Source organism: Lygodium microphyllum, chromosome 25 (genome assembly GCF_053477565.2).
Source record: "Lygodium microphyllum isolate KBCC chromosome 25, Lygodium_microphyllum_v1.1.10, whole genome shotgun sequence".
NCBI classification, from domain to species: domain Eukaryota; kingdom Viridiplantae; phylum Streptophyta; class Polypodiopsida; order Schizaeales; family Lygodiaceae; genus Lygodium; species Lygodium microphyllum.
Genome location: NC_141159.1, coordinates 131,353,198 through 131,374,897, shown reverse-complemented (window position 1 = coordinate 131,374,897; position 21,700 = coordinate 131,353,198). Strand labels below are relative to the sequence as shown.

The 21,700-nt window shown below is 38.9% G+C and overlaps 1 protein-coding gene across 1 annotated transcript; it reads right to left on the bottom strand.

Moving 5' to 3' along the window:
• Positions 1–2,059: 2,059 nt before the first annotated feature.
• LOC148014758 (uncharacterized) lies at positions 2,060–3,956 on the bottom strand. Its single transcript, XM_087667179.1, has 2 exons — positions 3,193–3,956; positions 2,060–2,759 (listed from the first exon to the last, which is right to left on the bottom strand). The coding sequence occupies exons 1-2, from the start codon at positions 3,824–3,826 to the stop codon at positions 2,311–2,313; spliced, it is 1,083 nt and encodes a 360-aa protein (XP_087523305.1). The 5' UTR covers positions 3,827–3,956; the 3' UTR covers positions 2,060–2,310.
• Between the last annotated feature and the right edge of the window lie 17,744 nt (positions 3,957–21,700).

The window sequence follows — 21,700 nt, the reverse complement described above, 5'->3', positions numbered from 1 at the left end:
TCATTTTTTGGATAGCTTTAATGGATACAATTAGGTCCTAACTTGCTCTTGTGGTGCTGAAGATCAACCCAAGATTGCTTTCATTAAGGCATGGGGAGTATTTGTCTGTATTGTGATGTGGTTTGTTTTGAAGAATACCCAGGCCTCTTTCCAACATGACATACAAGAAATCTTTGGGTCCTACTTAACTGACTTCATGAGAACATTTATGGATGACTTTAGTGTCTTTGTAAATTACTCCTACACTTGCATCAAATTCAGCTATGCTCCACCAGATGTCGAGAAGTAAGTCTCAGTCTAAAACCCCATTAATAGTTTTTTTGTTGTGTAAAAGGTGGTGTGTTTTTTGGGCCTTGTTATTTTAGGAGATGGCATTGCTATGGATGCCCATAAGTGGTTGTTGTTATATAAGTTGCAATTCTAGATTCCCCATCCATTCTGTTGCAGTTTCGTAGGCAAGTTTGCTGGCATGGATGTCATCTATGCCTCCAAGAACATGTGGCCATTCTTCTAAATCATTTGGACCACATTCTAAATCATCCTTCACCTAGAATGAGATGGTGGATCTAGCATTCTAACATCTTTGATTGTTACTTTCAATGGCCCCAATTTTGGTACCTTTAGATTGGACCAAACCGCTCTATGTATTTGTGGATGCATCGGATATTACAATTAGTAGAGTAATCATGTAAATGGGATTCTAATGGATTGTTCTGACCCATCTTTTATACCAACAAATGACTCTCTTCTACTTATTCGATTAAGAAATTTTAACATTATTTGCATGGTCATTCATTTGTTTTTCATGTGGATCATTCTTCTCTTGTGTACTTGGTCAAACAAAAAAATGTCACCAGATGCTTGGCTAGATGGATATTATTGCTCCAATATTTTGACTTTAAAGTGGTGAATAAAATGGTAGCTCAACATGTCATTGCATATTTTCTTTCTCAGCTAGATTTCAAAGAAGGCCCTTCAAGAGTCAATGACAACTTTTTGGACACTCAACTCTTTACCATACAACAAGGAAACCTTGGATTTCATACAAGGGGTCATAAAAACCTTACATCCACCACAAGTTTCTATGAAAGAATTATTATTGGGGGTGGCCAATGGATTGCCAACCATGTTATGGTCCTTTATAGCATCCCATTCCCTATGTGACATTTGCAACGAATCTCAAGGGAGTTACTCATAAACATGTATGTATCATGTGGGTGTAAAAGAAGGCATTATTTTTATAACATCTTTGCACATTTTTTGCATACATAAGGGTGCCATATAAAGGGGTTACTCAAAAATTGAATAGAAAACAAAAGTGTTTCATTTTTTAGGGTATTTTAAAATAGAATTTGAATGCAAATGATGTAGAGGTTTTGCGTGTAATGAACCTCCCAAGATGCCAATTGGAATTATGCTATTTTTAAAGTTTTTTTTTTTGCACCAAGGATGAGTTATCCACTTTGAAGGCCGTATCAAGAGATGGAAATTGTAGCAAGAGAAAATTGTAGCAAAAGAGAACACCAAATTGGAAGCTATCAATAAGGAGTAGGAACTTAACATCATTCTAAATGCCATCAAGGATGAGGCTAGAAGATACCGAATCAAATGTTCCCTCCCTTTTTTTGCTTTCAAGTAATTGTATATATGTAGCCCCCTATGTTTAAACACAAATTTCCCTCTCAAATGTGACTCAGCTGTGTAATAATGGCCTTAAATGATCTTAGTTTCATTATGATGCCTAAGATCTAGAGTACACTATCTCTACCTCTACTTTCCTACTTTACTCTTCAAGCCAATTTTTGGGGTAAATTATAGGATGCATGTAATCTTTTGCTTGCCTTTTTAATACAACTTTACAAGTTACAACTTTTCTCTGGAAAAAAAAGAACAATGACATGGGGTGCTTCATTAAGAATGGAAACTATCAATGAGAAAATTTCCATGTTTAAAAAGTTGGGAGACTCTTTAATAATAAACGTTTCATTCCAAGGGATATCATATATGGGAATCGCGAAAGTGTTAGATAGACCATAGAGCGAAATACATGAAACCTTAGTTAACTTAAATGACGGAGTCCTTTATTAAGGAGGAATAGAACATGTTTAGACTTGGGGCTCGGGAGAGTCTGTTGATAACTAACATCTCACATCTCTAATTTTTGAAGTTTGTACTAAATTCTTAGGAGCATCCGGATATGCAGAACCTTCATGCTAAGGCTAAATAGTACTGGTCGGTGGGGGGAGGCCGCAACAGTGAAGTGTGGACGGGGCGTTCCATGTGTATATACCATCAATTATAGGTATGCACTTATGCATATAGGGGTGGGGGGACGAGAGGCTGGAAGGGCAAACGGAGGACGACGTAAGCCTTGCATTCGGCTGGCGCTGCGGCAGCTGCGCCATCATGAGCACTAGCGGTGTTATAGTTTTGATTGTGGAAGTTGTGGCGGGTGATGTTGCGGATGAGGTTGGAGGGGCTGAAGAACGGGTCGTCTCTGTTCCTCACGCGCTGCTCCTGGCCTCGGGAGTTGTAAGGGTAGACGTGCGCGTAGATGTCGTCACTCAACGCATCGTCGAAGTAGAGCTGCGTCGTGTCATCAGAAACCACGAATCGGCGATCAACCTTATCATCATCATCCTGCTCCTCCTCTTCTTCTTCTTTACTGTGATTACCTGCTCTGGTTGCCTCTATAGGCATCACATTGTAGAACAGGCGCACCCGCACATGGATATGCGGCGCGCGCCGGGAATACCAACCTGAGCTATCGATATCACCAGTCATGCAATCGTACCAGAACGATTACATGATCAACAATGAGCTAGCATGGATGAATAGTTTATCAGTGACCTAGTAAAGTAGAAGATTTGCCAATTATGGACTCAGGATAGTAAGGCAATAGTAGCAAATACGATGACAACGACTATCCATGACCTAGACTTCTGTGGCTAGAACAAATATTCTCCTCACTATGCAATCATGATGCAATGCACTGCGATTGAAGTGACATAGCATAGATAAATATTCGCCAAAATGCATAGCAGCACAGGTAGAGATTGAGGAACTGAGTATGCATGCAGCTAATGCATGGAATTGGGCAAATGCTTGTGAATATTGGGTAGGTGTGGTGTGGAAGGTGATGCTTTATATCGACGCTTATTTCAGCACTGATTCGAGCAGCAGCAGTTATACCTGGGTAGATGGTGCGGAAGGTGACACGGCCGTGTGCGTCCGTTTTTTGGTTCCCGCGAAGCCAGCGCAGGCCGAGGCTGCTGGAGTCGGTGGCGGTGCCGCTGTAGACGCCATCGAAGCTGCACTGCCAAATGTGCACCTGAGCGTTCACGAGGGGCCGAAGAGAGGGAGGGGGACGGGGATCAAGGTGAATATGGGGTGGAGTACAGGAAGGAGCTGGGATCATGCCATCATCATGACTCAATTTATCATCATGAGGCGGGACCATGCCATCATCGTCACTCATATCATCATGAGGATGCACAATCATGCCATCATCACTACTCAACAATTCAGCATTACTCACATAATTATTGCTACTGATGGGCCTGCATATGGAAGGAATCGTGGCATCATCATCAGCATCACTGGCCCTAGAATTAATAATGTTCCTCGTGCTGCGACGATAAGTAATAGTAGGAGGAGGGAGAGCCGTCATGACCTGCATGGTGAGTTGCAACGGCAGCCCGTATCCCATAAGCCCCTCCGTCACGTCCGACCTCTCCAGCCCCTCTGCCTCCACCCAGAAAGGTCCTTCTTCCTGCCTCATAACCGACCCCTGATCTGGCGGGCCTGCACTGCTGGTTATCATCATCAGGAACTTGCAGCTACACACAGTAGTGAGCAGACATGCATCGATGTTTCAAGCAAGATAGCCAATAGCCATCTCTCACTCGCGCCCGCACACACATATACTCTCTCTCTCCCTCTCTGTCTCTCTCTCTCTCTCTCATCTTTGACGGGTCGAACGTGAGCCCGATGACCTTTACACGTGGCGTTACACGTCATATCCATCATCCTTCGAATCTTTGCGCTTCACCTTGGTATATGAATGAATACCAAAAGCTTTTGCACAAATGCACATTCTGAGGGTATTAAAAAGGTTTACCATTTGCCGAGAATCTGGAAAAGCAGATCTCATCTCTAAACAATGCCTATAAGTCGCTAGTGATTGGGGCAACGGGCCAACCCACATGCCGGCGAGAACCCCCATTCCCGCCATGTGTTGATCTCGCATGCATCACACGCCCTCTCCTTAGGCCTCGATGGTGATGCCATTGCCTGTAGGTGACCCAGGTAATCACAATTCTGCAATCCCCAGCCAAGCACAAGGAACTTTGTACACTTATCTAGATAGTAAAATGTCCAACATCTAATAAATGCACAACTTTTTCTAGGTAGCTACTAGGGATTTTCGAATTCCAGTAAGGTTTTTAAATTTTCTAGATAAAATGAATTTATATATAGTAAAATTGCCACTAGATTTTCAATTTTACTAGATAAAATAATTCTATATCTAGTAAAATAAGTGTTTACATAGTAAACGAAGACAAATTTCTAAATAGCATCTAATGTAGCCATCTCTACTATATAAAAATTAAGCTATAAATAGTCAAACAAGTGTCCATAGTGAATCCAATTGAATTTCTATATTACATATAACATAATCATGATTATATGACAGGATAAGTCTCACATCACAATCAATGGGCTTAGCCACCAACCATTTGGCACAATCTCTAATAAGACAATGGTGAATGCACACTCATAAAAGCATGTATGTATACATTCAAAATGTATACGTCCTTTGAGATACACTTCACACACACTTAAATTATTTTTCATTTCCACATACATGGCATAAGTAAGCCAAACAAGTTTACATGTAGATGAATAATAACACTCAAATATCCTTCTCTAGGTAATATAAATATTTCCTTTTCACATTAAAATAAAATAAACAATGAGAGTGTCATCTGATGCAACTCAACAATTGTGATGTTTGCATAAGTGCAAGTAGTTGTCAATCGACAATTGGGTGGGTCCCTTCTAAACTAGGAGCATACCTATCCATTAACATAATAGAGTTGACTGTTAGCAAAAGAATCACTATTCCCCCCCAATAATCCAAGTTCCAAGAAACTTCTCTTCCTAATTTCCCATAGACAAGCAATATACAAGTCTCTCCATCTCTTCCTAATTTCCTACTAATGAGCACTAGACAAGTCTTCTCTTCACTTTTAGTTCAACTTCCTATTTAGCATGCAACTTGATCTGAGTAATATCGAAAGTAATAGCTCGAAGCTATTGTGACAATCCAATAGGCCATTGATCAAGTGTGCCATATCACCCTATTGTAAGTGATGCTAGATTTCATGATGGTTTCATATTGAATCTTGATTATAATTTCATATTTTCTTTGCGGCACAAATGTTTTCTAATCTATTGAGCTACTTTATTAGATGTACTGTCGTCCCAAGTCAATTTTTTATGTGAATGACATTATTGGGCTTTGAAGGACGTTGTAACTATGGGGACTCCTTTGATCAAATTACCCATACATGAGAATGACATTATTGGGCTCTCAAGGTTGTAACTATGGGGATTCCTTTGACCAAATTACCTATACATGAGAAGTCATCCTATTGGGCTCTTAAGGTTGTAGCTATGGGGACTCCTTTGACCAAATCACCTATATGTGAGAGCTCATATATTCAAGACTATTGTGGTGCTAATGTCACTTTTTTTATCCTCCAATTATTACAATTCATCACATAAGCCAATGTAGATAAGGTATCATTAGTAAAAAGTAACCCATTCAAACACATAGAAGCAACTTGCTCTTTCAATGGAACGAGAAAACTATGTGCTCATGCACATCAAATTGCTCCTTAGTTTGGTATCCATATTACTCACATTTTAAGAGTTTTCTTTTCTTCGTTATTAAATTCCTAAAGCATACTAAGAAAGTGTTCAGTGCATGTGAAACTCAATTGTCAAATAGATTACATGGAAATATTGTCTTGCACTAGAAGTAAAATCCATTGTTAGGCAACACCTTCATAAGTTCCCGTTTACATATTAGCTAATTGTTCATTAGCAGGAACATCACTCATTGTGGTAGCCATTGCATAAAACGTATAAATAGAAAACATTAGATTCAATGCAAAACTTAGGATTTGTCCACATGGATTTTAGAAATGGGCATTTCTGAAATAAACAAGCCAAATGTTCACAAGTTAGCTACACTTGTGACAAACTACCAATAACACCTAGTTTTTAATAACTAGTTCAGTGGAAAGTATTGTCACAAAATAAACATTCTCATCTTGGTGATGATGATCGAGGCATTCCAATCTAATGTGACACCTATTTGTTTAATGTGATGGATAAATATTTGTTCCAAGGAAGTGCTTCATAGGAAACTTTAGAACATCTACCTTACATTGCATGATGTATCACATTAGATATCACCATGGAATAAGAGTGAAGCTATAATAAGGCAGGAGCCCAAGCCACTTGAAAACCACAATCAAAACAAACTTCTAGCATAGACCTAGGGTATAGTGTTGAGCACTACAAAAGAAAGGATTTGAAGTAAATGATGGAATTCGTAGTAACCTTCTTAATATCACATGAATATTTATAGCTCTTTCCTACAATCAAATATGTATTCAAGGAGTCTCCTTGCCTTCAAAGCCTTGAAACATCCACCATCTAATACAATATTTCAAAGGTAACAGTATTGGGACTCATTTCATTGTGTCATAATCAAAAGAGTTCATATGGAGGAAGAATATTCAACACTAGAGAGAATGATTTCAACTTGAAACCGTATCATTATGTATCCAAAAGAAAAATGTATCAAACGTATAACAACCTCTTAGAAGTGAGGAAAAAAGAAGTCCTGATGGTCTTAACACATCACTATGAAAGTATGGTAATGATGATAATGCAAGGATTTTGAATATTAAGATGGTGGTACATTAGTGGAAGTAGAATGTAAACTTTAAAAGATTTACATATTCCCATGGATCTCAACATTATTAAATACTTAAGTCTACTACCCAAGTTTTAGAAGAAGCAATAGGGAGAAAAGGATCATTGAAATGTAGACACACTATCATGATTATGTATGAGTTATCCAACAAAAAGAATGTGAAGATCTATCTAGGAAAACCAAGCACACTTAAAGGTACCTATTAAACCTACACTTGCAAAATCCATGTAAAATAGTACCACAAAATGGCTATGTGAAATATATATGCCAGATAACTTGGTTTTATATGTCCCTAATTCCACTCTTAACATTCCATCCCCACTCGGATATTTTTGTCCTCAAAAACAAAACTGGGACTTATTACAAGTTGCCAGGTGGTGGAAAGGGGTCGAGTACTCTGCATGGGCAGAGAATAAATTGACCTAATCTTCAAGGATTCACAAAAGTACAACTAGAGACCTAAGAATCAAGTATAAATCATTGACATACGTTTGGAAATATGAAAATTAAATCTTGGATCAAAATGTTGCCATTTAGAGCTCCTCCCAGATAGAGACTCTGTGTTGTCCATTGTAGACCTTGCTATACTAAATCTATAATAACTTTGGATTATCTAATCAAAATTAGACATGATATAGCTCCAGACAATGCTCCCTTTAAGTACTTTCCATCCGTATGACTCATGTATCTTTGACATAAATTCAACATTAAATCTGGCCCTAGTGAAACAAAGCCCACTAGTTAGCATGATATTGTCTCAAAATTCTTAAAAGTAAGGACATCATTCCCAAAGTAATGCAAGTCCACATAGAGAGTTAAGTCTAGCCCTTATCCTCCTAGGTCAAAAGGAAAGGTAACATCTCATCGATACATTAAAATCATGACCACCAAATCATAGATATCATCACTCATGAAATAGTATGCATGTACTAATGAATCCACAAAAGAATGAGCAACTAAATCACATAGAAGCCATAGTCATGGTCTTCCTCATCAGAAGCTTTGTAGGCTACAACTTTAAACCCTTTATCTTCCTCATGATCAACATAAAAATTTTCTTTAGCATGATTGTCTTCATCCTCTTCATCTGAATATTCAAGTACCACAAATATCCTTGCATTCTTTGCTCTATATATGTCTTTGTGATTATAATACATCAGTTTAGTACATCTATAACATAACCCTTGAGCATGCAATTCTTTGATTTGATCTCATTGGTTAATTGTCGAGCTTTATGGGTTTTAGACACAGTGTTGCCCACATCATCACTATATAGATAAGTAATAGAATAATCATATTATTTTCCATGGGACTCATGAGAAGTACATGGCTGAGAAGGACATGAATGCTGCTCATAGTCATATTGATGTATATATATATATATATTGGTGTCCATAAGAGAGTGATTGGCTATACTCATTGCTATACAGATTGGCTTCTCTTTTTTTCAGTCATTCTCTCTCCTTTTCTAGTCTTTCTCTCTCCTCATCACTCTCTTTCTCTCTCTTTTGCACTTCTTCTTCTCTCATTACAGTGCAAGATTCGCTCTCCTCTTTCACTCTCTCTAGTCCTCTCCTTGATAAAGAAAAAATTATCCTAAAATATTTAGGCATCCAATCCATTGATGAGCTATATACATAATTAAAGTCTATATATAGTCTTATCAACAGGGACCCTAGTTTTTTAGGAGGAGGCAATGAACAAACATTGCCAACCATGAGAAAGTCTATTATGGATTGGTTACTTTATAGAGAGAAAATTATTGTCACAAAAACTCAAAATAGACCTTTGAGTTTTGAGTATATTAATATTCTAGATTGATCTCTTTACTAATGAAGACAATTACTTTAAATTCATTCAATTATTTTGATTTGAAATTTTTACTATTTAGGAATATTTTTTACTATATGAATGATTGCAACTAGTATTTTTATATAGTAAAATTTTACTATATCAAAAACTATTTTTTTTTTAATTCCTATATATAAATATTTTACTATATCACTAACTTATGAAATGTTCCACTATTACTAGTTGAGGCTTCTTGGAGATACTTTCATAAGTATCTAGAAATTTTTTATTTTTTTGCTATATGGAAAAGTGTATAAAGTTCCTTGTGAAGGTACTCTAGTCACATTGAATGTTACCCATATCATGCAAGCGACTCCCATCACCTCACCTTATTTGACATTGCTCTTCACATAATCGAAATACACATCACCCAAACCTTGTCATATGGGCATAGCGACCTCCTCAAAGTTTAGGGAATGAATCCCTCAAATCACATTCCATGTCTCTACATCCAAACACAACAAACAGAGTAGCACTGTCGTGCCGCTATGTAGACATTGTGTGAAAAACCTTGGAGTCCATCATCATCCAGATTTCTTATGAATCTAGAGAGTCAATGTTATCTTAGTCATTAGTGTTAGTGTCCATAGTATGGATAGGTCCAAAATACGATATTTTTGGACAAGTTTAGCCTATTTTTGATATTTTGGATATTATTTCTTGTAAATATCCTAAAAAGGTGTAGAAAACTTCTAGAATAGAGTGACATGCCAAAAGCAAGTGGCTGTTTAAACAATTTTGAGAGAGCTCATGCAAAAAGGACTTGCAAATTTACATGGCACGTGATTGCAGTTTTTAGGTAGCAAACAACACTCCAAAAGAATGGGGAGAAGGAGTGATATGGAAGATTTTTTAGTAGGTGTTTTGGAGCTAACAGAACCGTCAAATTTGTGGTTTGAGGAGCAAAGAAGAAGCTAATATTTGGTACATGTTTTTGGCCTACCAGAGAGCTCTAGGAGATCTAATGCTTGGAAATTGCTTTCGAGTTATAGTCCCAGACAAGGATTTTGTTTATCTTCTCAGGTTCTATCAATACATAGTGCTTTGATTCATTGAACTTTGTTTTTATCTTGTGTACCACTTGTCTATTATTTTTCTTCTCTTCTATGTCCTATTCTCTACTTTCTTCTCTTTCTGATCCTGTGGTGGATATGACCTTTCGACTAAAACCCCTCCGATTCTGGTGAACCACCTGATGTGAAAGGTCATAAGAAGAAAATATATGATGAGAGAACCTTTAAGCACAATTTCTAGTGTTGTTTTGTAGTACAGAATATGAGCATGCTTATGCAGGTACAACAATAACAATAGGTGATGTATGCTTCTACTCAAATAAAAATGGTTGTGATGAATGCTCTGGAAGTAGTAGAGCATGAGATGAAGTTGTTTAATGGTAGGAATGTATCTACATATTTGCATATCTATGCTCAAAAGATAGAGTTCTTTGGGATGTCTCAACTTGCATGGAGATAGTATTTTGTAGGAGTCATTGTACATGAATTGAAAGCTTCATTTACTAAATTGTATATGCAGGATGCTGACTAGATAGCTTTCAAGAAGACATTCAGGAAAGATTTTTACATTGAAGACACTAGTTTGATTACCCGCAAGACTTTCCAGGAGAGGGTTCTAAAATCCAATAAGGGTCTTGTGGCTACAAAGTTATTAAGATAATTTGAAAGTCGATTTAAGCATTTAGATCTTGCAAAACAACAAGCTCTTACAAGTCAAAAAATTGAATTATTTCCACAAGCAACAAATCCTAAGCTTCAAGAGAAGCTTGATGATTTTTTAGAGGATCAGACTACATAGACAAGGCTTAAAACAAAGTGGAGGTATATTAAGGAAGCTATTTATGCATTGGTGAAAAATCATAGAAGGAGAAAAAGATTGCATGTATCTATCTTGTCCACTATTATGGGCAAAATAGTTGATGTATCTAGTAAGCCATCCAATTGTGTTGCTAACCCTATGGTTGCACCTATTGTTCCCACTATTAGGGAAGATGTATTGGATAAATTGGTTAAAGGTATGTGGGATCTTCAATTAAAGGTCGCAAAATTGGATGAGAAATGACAAGAGCAAAGGGGAGGGGCAGTAGCCCCTAAACTAAGGAAAAGATATATGTGGTGTGATAGTTTGTAGCATGAAAGGAAGGATTGTGCTACTTATCAAGAGGCCTTGGCACGACAACTCGTCTTTTGGAAATATGGCAAGATCCATGCACAAGAAACGAGATTTCATCTTGCTTTGAATTTTGGAAAGGGAGGTATGGAAAAGTTGTTGGAAGACTTGGCTATCCAAAATGCTTATGCATTTGTACATGCTTCTACTTTTGGTCTACAGTTGGATAGAATGCATGACCAATGAAGGTTTCCATATGGACACATGCTTTGAATTCATCTGAAAAGAGGAAAGTTATTGATAGTGAAATGTATCGTGCAAGTCAAGACATTCATGACATAATTGGATGGGAATAATTGGTAGATGTATATTCAGTGTATGCGTATTTAGCAAAGGTACAAAACACACTAATGTACTTGTGGAAGAGAAAAAAAAGAGTGATGAAGATCATGTAGAGACATCTAAGAGAGTGACAAGAGTGTGGATCAACCTAAAGTTGCGAATCAACCACCTCCCGAGCATTTATGGGAGGTTTGGCGGGAGTAAAACCATGATAACAAACAAGAGGGAAAAAAGAAAGGCAAGTAGTCGGGATATAAGCTATAGTGATCTAATATTGAGACAGTGAAGGATCTTAAGAAGGTTCTTGAAGAGAATATTTTAAATAGTCGGGTGGAATTCACCTTGGAAGAGGTTCTTGGCATCGCCAAGCGAGAATTTCATGATGAACTCATTGACATAATTAAGAGGAAGCATCAGTTTCATGGTGATACCACTAGTGCATTGTTACAATTTGAAGAGGAAATTGGTTTGTTGGGCATTCAAGCTCAATATGAGCATGATGTAAGTGTTGGTTTTATCTATAGCGGATGCTGCTAATCAGTGGTGGACAACAAGTAAAAAAGAGAAGAAAGTTACTGAAAATGCATTGTCTTTTAGCAATATGTATGGTGAAGTAAGGCGGGTGCAACAATATGGGGAAGAGACTCCAGAATTTATTCATTAGAGTCATTACACAAGAAATGAGCAAGCAAGGGCTATCACTAAAATGGTAGTGAAAATAGGGGAGCATGAAACTCCTTCTGTTGCTTTACACCTGACCACATGTCTGAGATTAATGTCATTGAGCATGGATTGTATGAGAATGGTGCATGGCCTATGGATACTGTGGTTGGCATATGAGGGCTACAAATAATTCTTCAAGAAAGCTCTATGTTGCATGTCCTAATGTAAAAGTGATGATTGGTGATGTACAAGAAGAGCAATGCTTCTTTGTGCAAGATAGTTCATCATATGCAGTGATTTTGGGACAGGCCTATATTACAAGAGTATATATGGAAACAAAGATACGTGATGATGATTCTGCTTATGCAAGAGTTAGAAGCAAGGATGGGAGGAAAGTTGTCCAATTTCTTACCATTTTTGTTAATCATCCTAGGAATTGGGATACTCTTTGAGATTCTCCTTTGCATCTAGATGCAAGGGAATTCAAAGACCCAGAATTTCATTGAGCACTATTGTAGTGTGGGGCTATAGTAGAGTTGTTTAGAGGATGTACTCGCCTCTTGATGGAATGAAGCATGTATTTACTAGTGGTTATTCTCAGTTTACAACAAATAGTTCGTGTTGGTTTAAGCCTATGGAAGCTATGTGCAAGGCTGAATGCATATCTATGAAATGGGCTACTAAGGAACTGAAAGCATTGGGGTTTTTAGTTGGAAATGAAGGCATTTCACACCTCTTTTATGGGCTGAATATTACTAACACTATGGGTGAAATTTCAACAACTATACATGTAGAAAATGAGGCTGACAATAGAGTGTTGTCTATATGTTCTTTGGACACATATGATGTTATAGCATTGTTTGCTTAGCAGGAAGGATTACAATGGCCTAAAGAAATTGTGGACACAAAGTATAAGACGGTTGATAAAAAGGTGAAACCAATTTCTTTGCCACTTCAACTAGACAATGAGGGTCTGTATGAGAAAGTGTCAAGGCAACCACATTTATGGGATCCTAAGGATATAGGCCATCACTTTATAGCTGAAACATTATAAGAATTGAAAATTGGTGCAGAAGGGTCTCTTTTTCCTATTGAAAGAGACCATTTTATGCAGATGTTGGCTAGGCATGGGAAAGCATTTACATTTTAGCTAGCTGAAATAGGTTGTGTGGATTCGAATGTTGTCTCTTCTATGGTAATATTTACTGTGCCACATATACCATGGAACTCGAGGTCTATCCTAGTAGTACCTAAAGCTTACTTGCCAAAGCTAATGGATTTGCTAAATCAAAATATTTCTATGAAGATCTTGGAGCCCTCATCAGTACCGTACTCAAATAGTTGGTTTATTGTGCCCGAAAAGAATAGGGCTTTGAGATTTATTCAAGACATGTAGCCAATCAATAAAGTGACCATAAGAAATGTGGATGCAGGTCCTATGGTGATTGATGAATTTTCAAAGGCTTTTGGAGGTAGAGGGATCTATTCTTTGGGTAATGTTTACTTGGGATATGATCAGTTTTAGCTTGTAGTTGAGAGTAGGGATATCACAACCACGAAGACTCCCTTGGGGTTAGTACGAATATGTACTCTACCGCAGGGTACAAGAAACTCAGTGGCACACATGACAAATGCTATGAATGGGGTACTCAAGGATTTTATACCACAATTGACAATGCCCTTCTTGGATGATGTTCCAATCAAAGGTTGTGTAGTGGATGAAAAGAATGTAGAGATGGATCCTCATGGTGTAGATAATTTTTTGTAGACCATACTGTTGATTGTGAAAGGATTTTGACGCATCTAGAAGAGGTGCATTTAACTCTTTGTCAACAAAAGTCAATCTTTGGAGTTGAAGAGGTTTTGATTGTTGGATAGATTTGTGGGCCTTATGGGTGAAGACCATCACCAGTGAAAATAGATGGGATTGATAGAATACAAGATGTATGCACGAATGTATCTAAGGTGCATAGATTCTTGGGTGCATGTGTGTTTTATTTGATATGGATTCCTCACTTTGCACATGTAGCCAATGCTCTATATCAGCTCTTGAGGAAAGGTCAGAGCTTTTACTAGGAAAGGAAACATAAAAAAGAAATGAAAAGTTTGAAGTGTCTCTTGAAATCCGATCCTACATTGAGAAAGGTTGATTATTCATATGGGAAGCCTATCATTATTACTGTTGATACAAGCCCAATTGGGATTGGATGGGCAATTGGGCAAGATGATGATGAAGAGCAAATATATGCAATTCTATTTGGTGCTAAAGTATTGAACGAACAATAGAGAAGGTATCCATAGGTAAAAAGAGAATTATGGGGAATTGTGAAATCCCTTAAATGTGATAAGGAGTATTTTATGGGTGCTCGTGTAGTCATTGAGATCGATTGTTTGTCGGTATTGGGTATGATTACTAGTTGTGCTACCTAGACATTGCTATGCTTCGGTGGATTGTATACATCAAATCTTTGAACCCTAAATTTTAGCATATTGCAGGAAGAGATAACTCAGTGCCAGACATGTTATCTCAAGCACGCTATGAGAATGAAGATGGGATGATGGATGAGAAGGAAGAATATGACTTTCTTGCAACTAAAAATGATGTTTTGGTTGTGAAACTGTAATGTCTCCATTACTTAGTTTATTTTAATGTGTATATACATTCCAAAGAAAATTCATTCATATCACACATTTATTTTAAAATAAAAAGGTACTAGCTCTAATTATGAAACTGAATCTTATTATGAAGATAATTAATGAGGTATTACATGCCAATTCATGGAAGAAAGACTTGGGAGACCCCCCCAAGACTAGCTTATTAAAACTATGTTTGTAGTATAGAACAACAAAAAAAGAACTAGCCAGCTAGTGGATAGTCACTTGGCAATTAAGTGCACTTGGGTGACGATACTGTCGGGATGGAAGACCTCCTAGGAAGATTTTCCTACAAGCTAGTGGAAGCTTTTCACTCACACCCAATGGTGCCAACAAAGCCTTCGTAGCCCATTTGCCAAGTATGCCAAGGCCAATATGCCAAGGTCTATGCCTTGGTCGCCGCCTTAGTCGTAAGCCTTGGAGTGATGCGCCACCTTAGTCGTAAGCCTTGGAGTGACGCCCGCCTGATGATGCGCTATGCGATGCTCACCCATAGATTCGTAAATTTTTATATTAGCACTACAAAAATGAAGCTCCCTCTCTAATGTCATCAATGATGTCATAAAAAAATGCTCAAATACAGCATTTGCTCTATGTGGCCACCTTAGTCGTAAGCCTTGGAGTGCACCCCCCCCCCCCCCCCCGATGATGCGCCACACGGTGCTCGCCCATAGATTCATAAATTTTTATCTTTGTTCTGCAAAAATGGAGCTCCCTCTCTAATGTCATCAATGATATCATCAAAAATGCTAAAATATAGCATTCTCTCTTTGTCATCGATGATGTCATTAAAAAACTCAGAAAAAGCAAGTGTCCTCTCTCTTCTACACCCCCCTTGAAAAACTATAAATTGAGGGCTTGGGGATGACCAGAGGAAGCAGCAAGAGCAATCTTGATGGGACGAGATGATGATCGACAAGGAGGAGACTCTATTCCACGAGACGGAGAAACATCATTCCGTTCAACCCAAGGAAGGGGATACACTAAAGATCTCTCATCCTCTTCTACTCTGATCCAAGAAGAGAAAACACTAAAGAACTCTATCCTATTCTATCATACCTCTACTCTCATCTCTATTCCATCATGACCCCGAAGAAAAAGAATTCAAAAGTAGAAATCACGAATGAACCTACTTACGTGGAAGCAACAGTTAGAGTTGCGAGCACAGGAATCACTAACGGAGTCACGGGCGCGAATAACAACCCTTTACCAATCGCGATACCACAGGTTTTCTCTTTTCAAAAAAGTTCTATCCAAATTCAATAGAAATAAGATAATCTCTTGAGAAATACTGACTTAAGGCCAAGAAACTTGGTACAAGAACTGGGAAGTTAGAGACCCCAAAATCTAGATATTCCTAGTTAAATTCCAAGGGAAAGATTTCATTATGTGAAACTCAAGTGTCGATTGCTACTAGAATTAGGCATCACTTGAAAGTTGTATGATTGATTGAAGTCATAACTGCTTGTAGACATCAATCTTGCTTGTGATCTTCTAGATTAGAACCTAATTGAATTAAGTATTGGAATAGATAAAATTTGAGGAGTCCTATACCTCCCCCAAGGATAGGTGTTGAATCCCCATACCAAGAAAGGATGTTTTTACCGCCGCGGAAGCACGGACCCAACTTCGATGGCGAGAGGTCTCCCAACAGGGATTGTATTAAGTAGGAGGTGGATAGGGTGCCAGGGGGCTGCGGCTAGTAAATCCCTTTTTTGCACCTAGGAACTACTTGGTCCCTTGTATGGCCCGAGTTCTACTTGGGACACCTATAAACACTAGCTATATGTAGATTTGATCTTGGTGACATGCAGATGCACCGGATGAGGCATCATGTGGAATTGTAATTTTTCTCTTGAATGGATGGGAGAACACACATTATGGAATATAATTAATGAAAATTGTTTATTTTGATTGTATGTCCGTGAGTAAATTACATAAACGAACAATTGTGCATAAAAGGATTTTAATTAATGAAGCTATTTTTATATGTTTCGCGTAATGTGGTAGGTAATTAGATAATTAAGAACTTCCATAGAGAGAAGCAGGTGGATGGATTCCCAACGAATCCAGTCATATGGCATGATGGTCTCGATTAGCTAAGAGGTTTCCCCAAAAACAAATGCTAGGAAGAAACTCTAGGAAGGGCCGATTCACTGACTTACCTAAGGTTTGGTCTTAGAGCATGAACTGTAAATTATCCAAGGAAAAATGTACAATGACTGTGGTAGAGCACTATGAGGGATTTCATAAATCCTTAGTCTGATATTGGAAAAAATCGTTGTACTCCATGAACCAAGGGTAATGGCAGTCGCTCCTTCTGAACAAGAAGCCTCTCGAAGGACACCTCCCAATGGAATATACATTTTTGTGCACCCTCAACTTAAGATCTTTGACTTGAAGACCTCCACCCACATCATCCATATGAAAATAAAAAGACGAAGAGGTTTTATTGTCGATGAGAAGGATTAAAACAGGGACCCTTGAGCTTTATTTGTAATCCCACATGTATGAGAGCTTGTAGGGCTAATTTGCAAAGAGAGGAACCTTTGCATTTTTTGTATCTTGCAAGTCTTTAGATTAAAAGGAAGAAAATCTAAAGGTTATCTTCCACAGATAAATATATAATGGTTTTTTTTTTTTAAACATATGGTGGATAGGTGCATACACAAGCGCAGTCTTTGGGTATATATAGAGATCAGATGAAGATGAAGACCTAGAACCCACTACACCTCTTCAGGATGATTAGAAATCCTAGAAAAAATTTTCGACATGTAATACAACTTGTACTGAAATAAACTTTACTCTTGTAACTACAGTTAGCCCAATTAAAATGAGTTGCATAAAATTTGAATTTAGAATTTACAAGTGATCAGAGATACTTTAGCAAGGAATGAGTGTTATACCTTACAATGAATTTCTCTTAAGTTGTCTCTTCTCAACTAATATAGATTGGGTCCTGCTAGAATGTCAAAGCTTGGGAGTATTCCTTAGTATTACAAGCAAAGCCGATTGTCCATGGATCTCAGTCTAGATCTGAAAAGAGGACAATTCGAAAAGAATAGGGAGGGTAGATCCGAAGATGATATATTTCCAATCTTGAGAAAACAACATGGTGAATACCGAGTCAGTGTGAAGACCACCAACACATCAAAAGTAATGCATGACTGGGCAGAGAGAGAGAGAGAGACATTGATTTTGTTAAAAGGGGGGACGATGTCGTGTTGCTGCGCATCCGAGTCGTATACACCTCCATTTCTTTTGTTGTGCATTTGTGTTAATTTCTGCATGTGATTCATTGTTTGTGTGACGCATTTTGATAATCCGCATCCAGTGTACATATTCCCTTAGTGCATGTGTATGATTTTGTTTGGATGCATGATGTGTGTGTATTAGAAAAATATGAAAAACTGATGCCAAAGGACCTTTGTCCTGATGCTATTTGTTCTAGCTCTATGTGCAATGACAGTCTTTAAGATCACCACATGCTATACATCTCGGTATGAAGGTCAAAAACCAGGAACTTCAGGGTTGAGGAAAAAGATATGCTTCAAGAAGGACATTTAAAGGAGTAAGCAGAGTTGCTGCAAGATATGCCTCTTGCAAATAATCTTGTTGCTTGGATGTCAATGTTAAATTAATGCAAAAGGCATGGTGACATATTGCTAGCACAGCAATGCTTTGACAAAATTGTCTCATTGAACTCACATGATGCCTCAGCTTATATGCTCATGTCAGACCTTTATACAAGGGCCGGAATGAGGGAAAAAGCTAAGAAAAGAGGGATATTTTTGAAATGCTATCAATGGCGGGCTTGCAGAAAAGTCAGGAGAAAGAAGGACGCTTTCGGAACGAAAAGAGAGGGGACTGGTCAGTAGCCGCCTTGGCAGGATTAGGAGAATCGGTCAATCTTCTTTTGGGGTTCTTCTGTTTCTGCTTCGGGAGCCCTTCCTTTCTCTCTCAGTATCTTTCTCCCCTCCCTGTCCCTCGCTCCGTCGGAGGTTATTGGCTCTGCCTACCTATGTAACAACAGGGAATCTTTGTCCCTCCCTCCCTCAGAGGTTATTGGCTCTGCTCATGTATGTAACAACAGGGAGTAGTTGGCCTCTTCTTCATGCTCGCCTGATGAGGTTTATGATTGACTCTATGCCCAGAATGTAGAGGCATTTGGTCTAATGTATCTCGAATCATAAGAACAAGGAGAACTTAAGCAGAACCTTAACTGGGTCAACTGTCTTGTACCAATTTATACTAGCAAGCAATCCGCCCTCCGTTGTATCACGTTGTCTCTTGGTACTTCAAAGGCTTACATTTGAAACAGTACTTGATGACATCGGAGCAGAGGGCTTAGTGCTAAGGAAGGTCACGTAGGGCTTAAAGACATTGGAGCAGAAGGCTCTGGGAAGAAGGGCCACACATGCGTGATGCAGGAATTGAGAACTCTGGTGGACCAATCGGTGATAACAAATGTGCAGCCAAAACAGGGTCATAGAGTCTGCTTAATACTGTCATTTTGAAGATTCTGTGTCCATGATACCTGCTACTCCTCTTGCCTTACCCTGATCGGCCTGCAACATGGGCATTACATTCGGCTGCACTCGTGTGCAGGATACGAAGGGGGAATCTAACGCGCAACACATGTTGGAGAGGCATCGACTGGTTGCTTTTGATTGGAAGTGAGCAGAAGACGCAAGAGTAATGAGGAGGGCACCAAGATGAGCAGTGTTGGAATTCAAGAGGATGGGAGTCGATTGCAGAATGTGGTCGCCGTTGTGCTCGACAAAGTTCACTTTCTCAGTGACATTTCGCATGAAAGAAATGTATTAAACCTTCAGGTGGATGCACTTGGATCGTGCAGGCCTCTGATTTGCTGTGGATTTCTGCATGGTTAGCATAAGTGCAAGCCTGCGACAAGCAGTTGCATCTCGACAAGGCTGAACAGGAAAATCTGGTATCCATGTATGCGTGCTACACAGAATTCGAAGTGTGAAAGGGAAGAAGATGAATGTGAGCTAGCTTTGATTGATGAAGAAGAGAGGAGAGAAAGGGTAAGAGCCCGAGCTAAGCAACGCAAGTTGAAGAACAGATGATCAGCATTGCAATGGAAGAAATTTTGAATGATGAAGATAGAGATCACGTGTAAAATAGTTTAGAGCCTGTGCTCATCACAGCAGGTCTCCAGGAATGTATGTAAATGCTCATTTATTATTCAGATGATATTCATGATTGTGGACAATTCTGTATGGGGTACGAACTTGGTAAGGAAGCACTGGACTGTTTTGAGTAGATGAGGTGGATGGAATACCCCAGCCGATGTCACGTATACTACAATGCTGAAGACTTGTAGCAGCTTAAAAGCCTTGAAGTAAAGCCTAAAGTTACATGCACAAGAACTTAAACAAAATTTGTTTGTTGACAGTATCTTTGTTGTAACTCTATGAACTTGATAACCAATATAGTGTTCTTTGGTATCAAAAATTGAGATCTTCTTGTTAGCCTCTTTTCTTGCTGTATCTTGAACCCCGTGTTTTGTAGCTCTTGCACGATCTCTTTGACATTTCTGGTGAACCCGACGTGAAAGTGCTGCGTCATCAGCAAGATGGGAGACTCGCAAGAAGAGATGATAGATGATAATGTTATGAAGAACCTGTTTCAGTCATTTACCATGTATATGCAGCAACAAGCTCATGCAAAACGAGACAGTGATGCTATGAATGCTTTGAAAGCTATCCAACAGGAGATGAAGCAGTTTAATGGCCAGCAAGTGTCAACTTACCTGCATTTGTATGAAGAAAAGATGAAGTTTTTTGGGGTTTCTCAAGAAGTTTGGAGCCGCTACTTCTTCCGGATCGTGGTTCGAGCTCTTGAAGGTCGAATTGCAGAAATTCAAGAAGCACATGCAGGTTGGGCTGAATTTAAAAAGGCATTAAAAGATGAATATTTCCTGGAGGATACAGGTCTTATGAATCGTAGGAATTTTTTAGCATGGGTTTCTATGCCTAATAAGGGACTTTCTGTTACCACTCTTCTGCGAGAGTTTGAAAGCCGTTATGATCAGTTGGATGGGACTGAACAGCAAGCTTTGGAGATGCAGAAAGTGGAGTTATTTTTGCAAGCTGCAGATGCTGATTTACAGGAAAAGTTGGATGATCTTTTGGAAGATCAAGCTACCGATTCAGGTTTAAAGACTGAGTGGAGACATGTCATTGATGATGTGAATGCTCTTGTTAAGAAGCAGCGCAGGAGAGTAAGATTGCATCGAAATACAGGATCAGTTCCTGAAAAATCCTTGGAGACTTCTTCTTCTACCCCTGCTGCAACTTCTTTGCCTAAGCCTACTCCTCCTGCTGTGAATCCACCAGTTTCTGCTGCTCCAGTGCCCTTATCTGTAGATGATGTTATTAAAGGCTTGGCGGATTTGACAATTGAAGCAGTCAAAGCTGAAGTTGGTAAGTTAAAGGAGCAACTTATGTCAGTACCTGCTGTAGCACCTGCTCCAGTGACTGCTTTTCCAACTGGTCAAAGAAAAGGGCGACGATGTATTTGGTGTGATAGTACAGAGCACCAACACTGCAGAGATTGTGATGCTTTTCAGGAAGCACGTAAGAAGAATGTAGTGTTCTGGGGACAAGATGGGAAGATATGGCTGACAGAGACTGGTGCTCCTCTTGACACGAACTTCGGTAAGGGAGGTATGAAGAAGCTTGTTGATGATATGGTTGCGCGATCAGCTTATGTGAGTGTTAGAGGAGATGCTTCAGCTTTTGGAGTCCAGCTTGAGCAGAAATCTGATGGAGACTCTGCTTTATGGTCTTCTGCCTTGGAGATAGTGAGAATGTTAGATATGATCAATGCCCCACCCTCATTAGGTGCTACCAATGATCCATGGTGCTCAAAGTTGTAAGGCCCCCATTATGAGGAGAAGCCAAATGTGAGCCCGGACATTGGTTGAGTCCTGACTTGTATATCAGATGAGGTCTATGTGACCGGATGGCAAAAAGGTGACTGTTGTGGGTCTAATCTTTGGGTTAGACGGAGTGGTTAAGCTGGTAG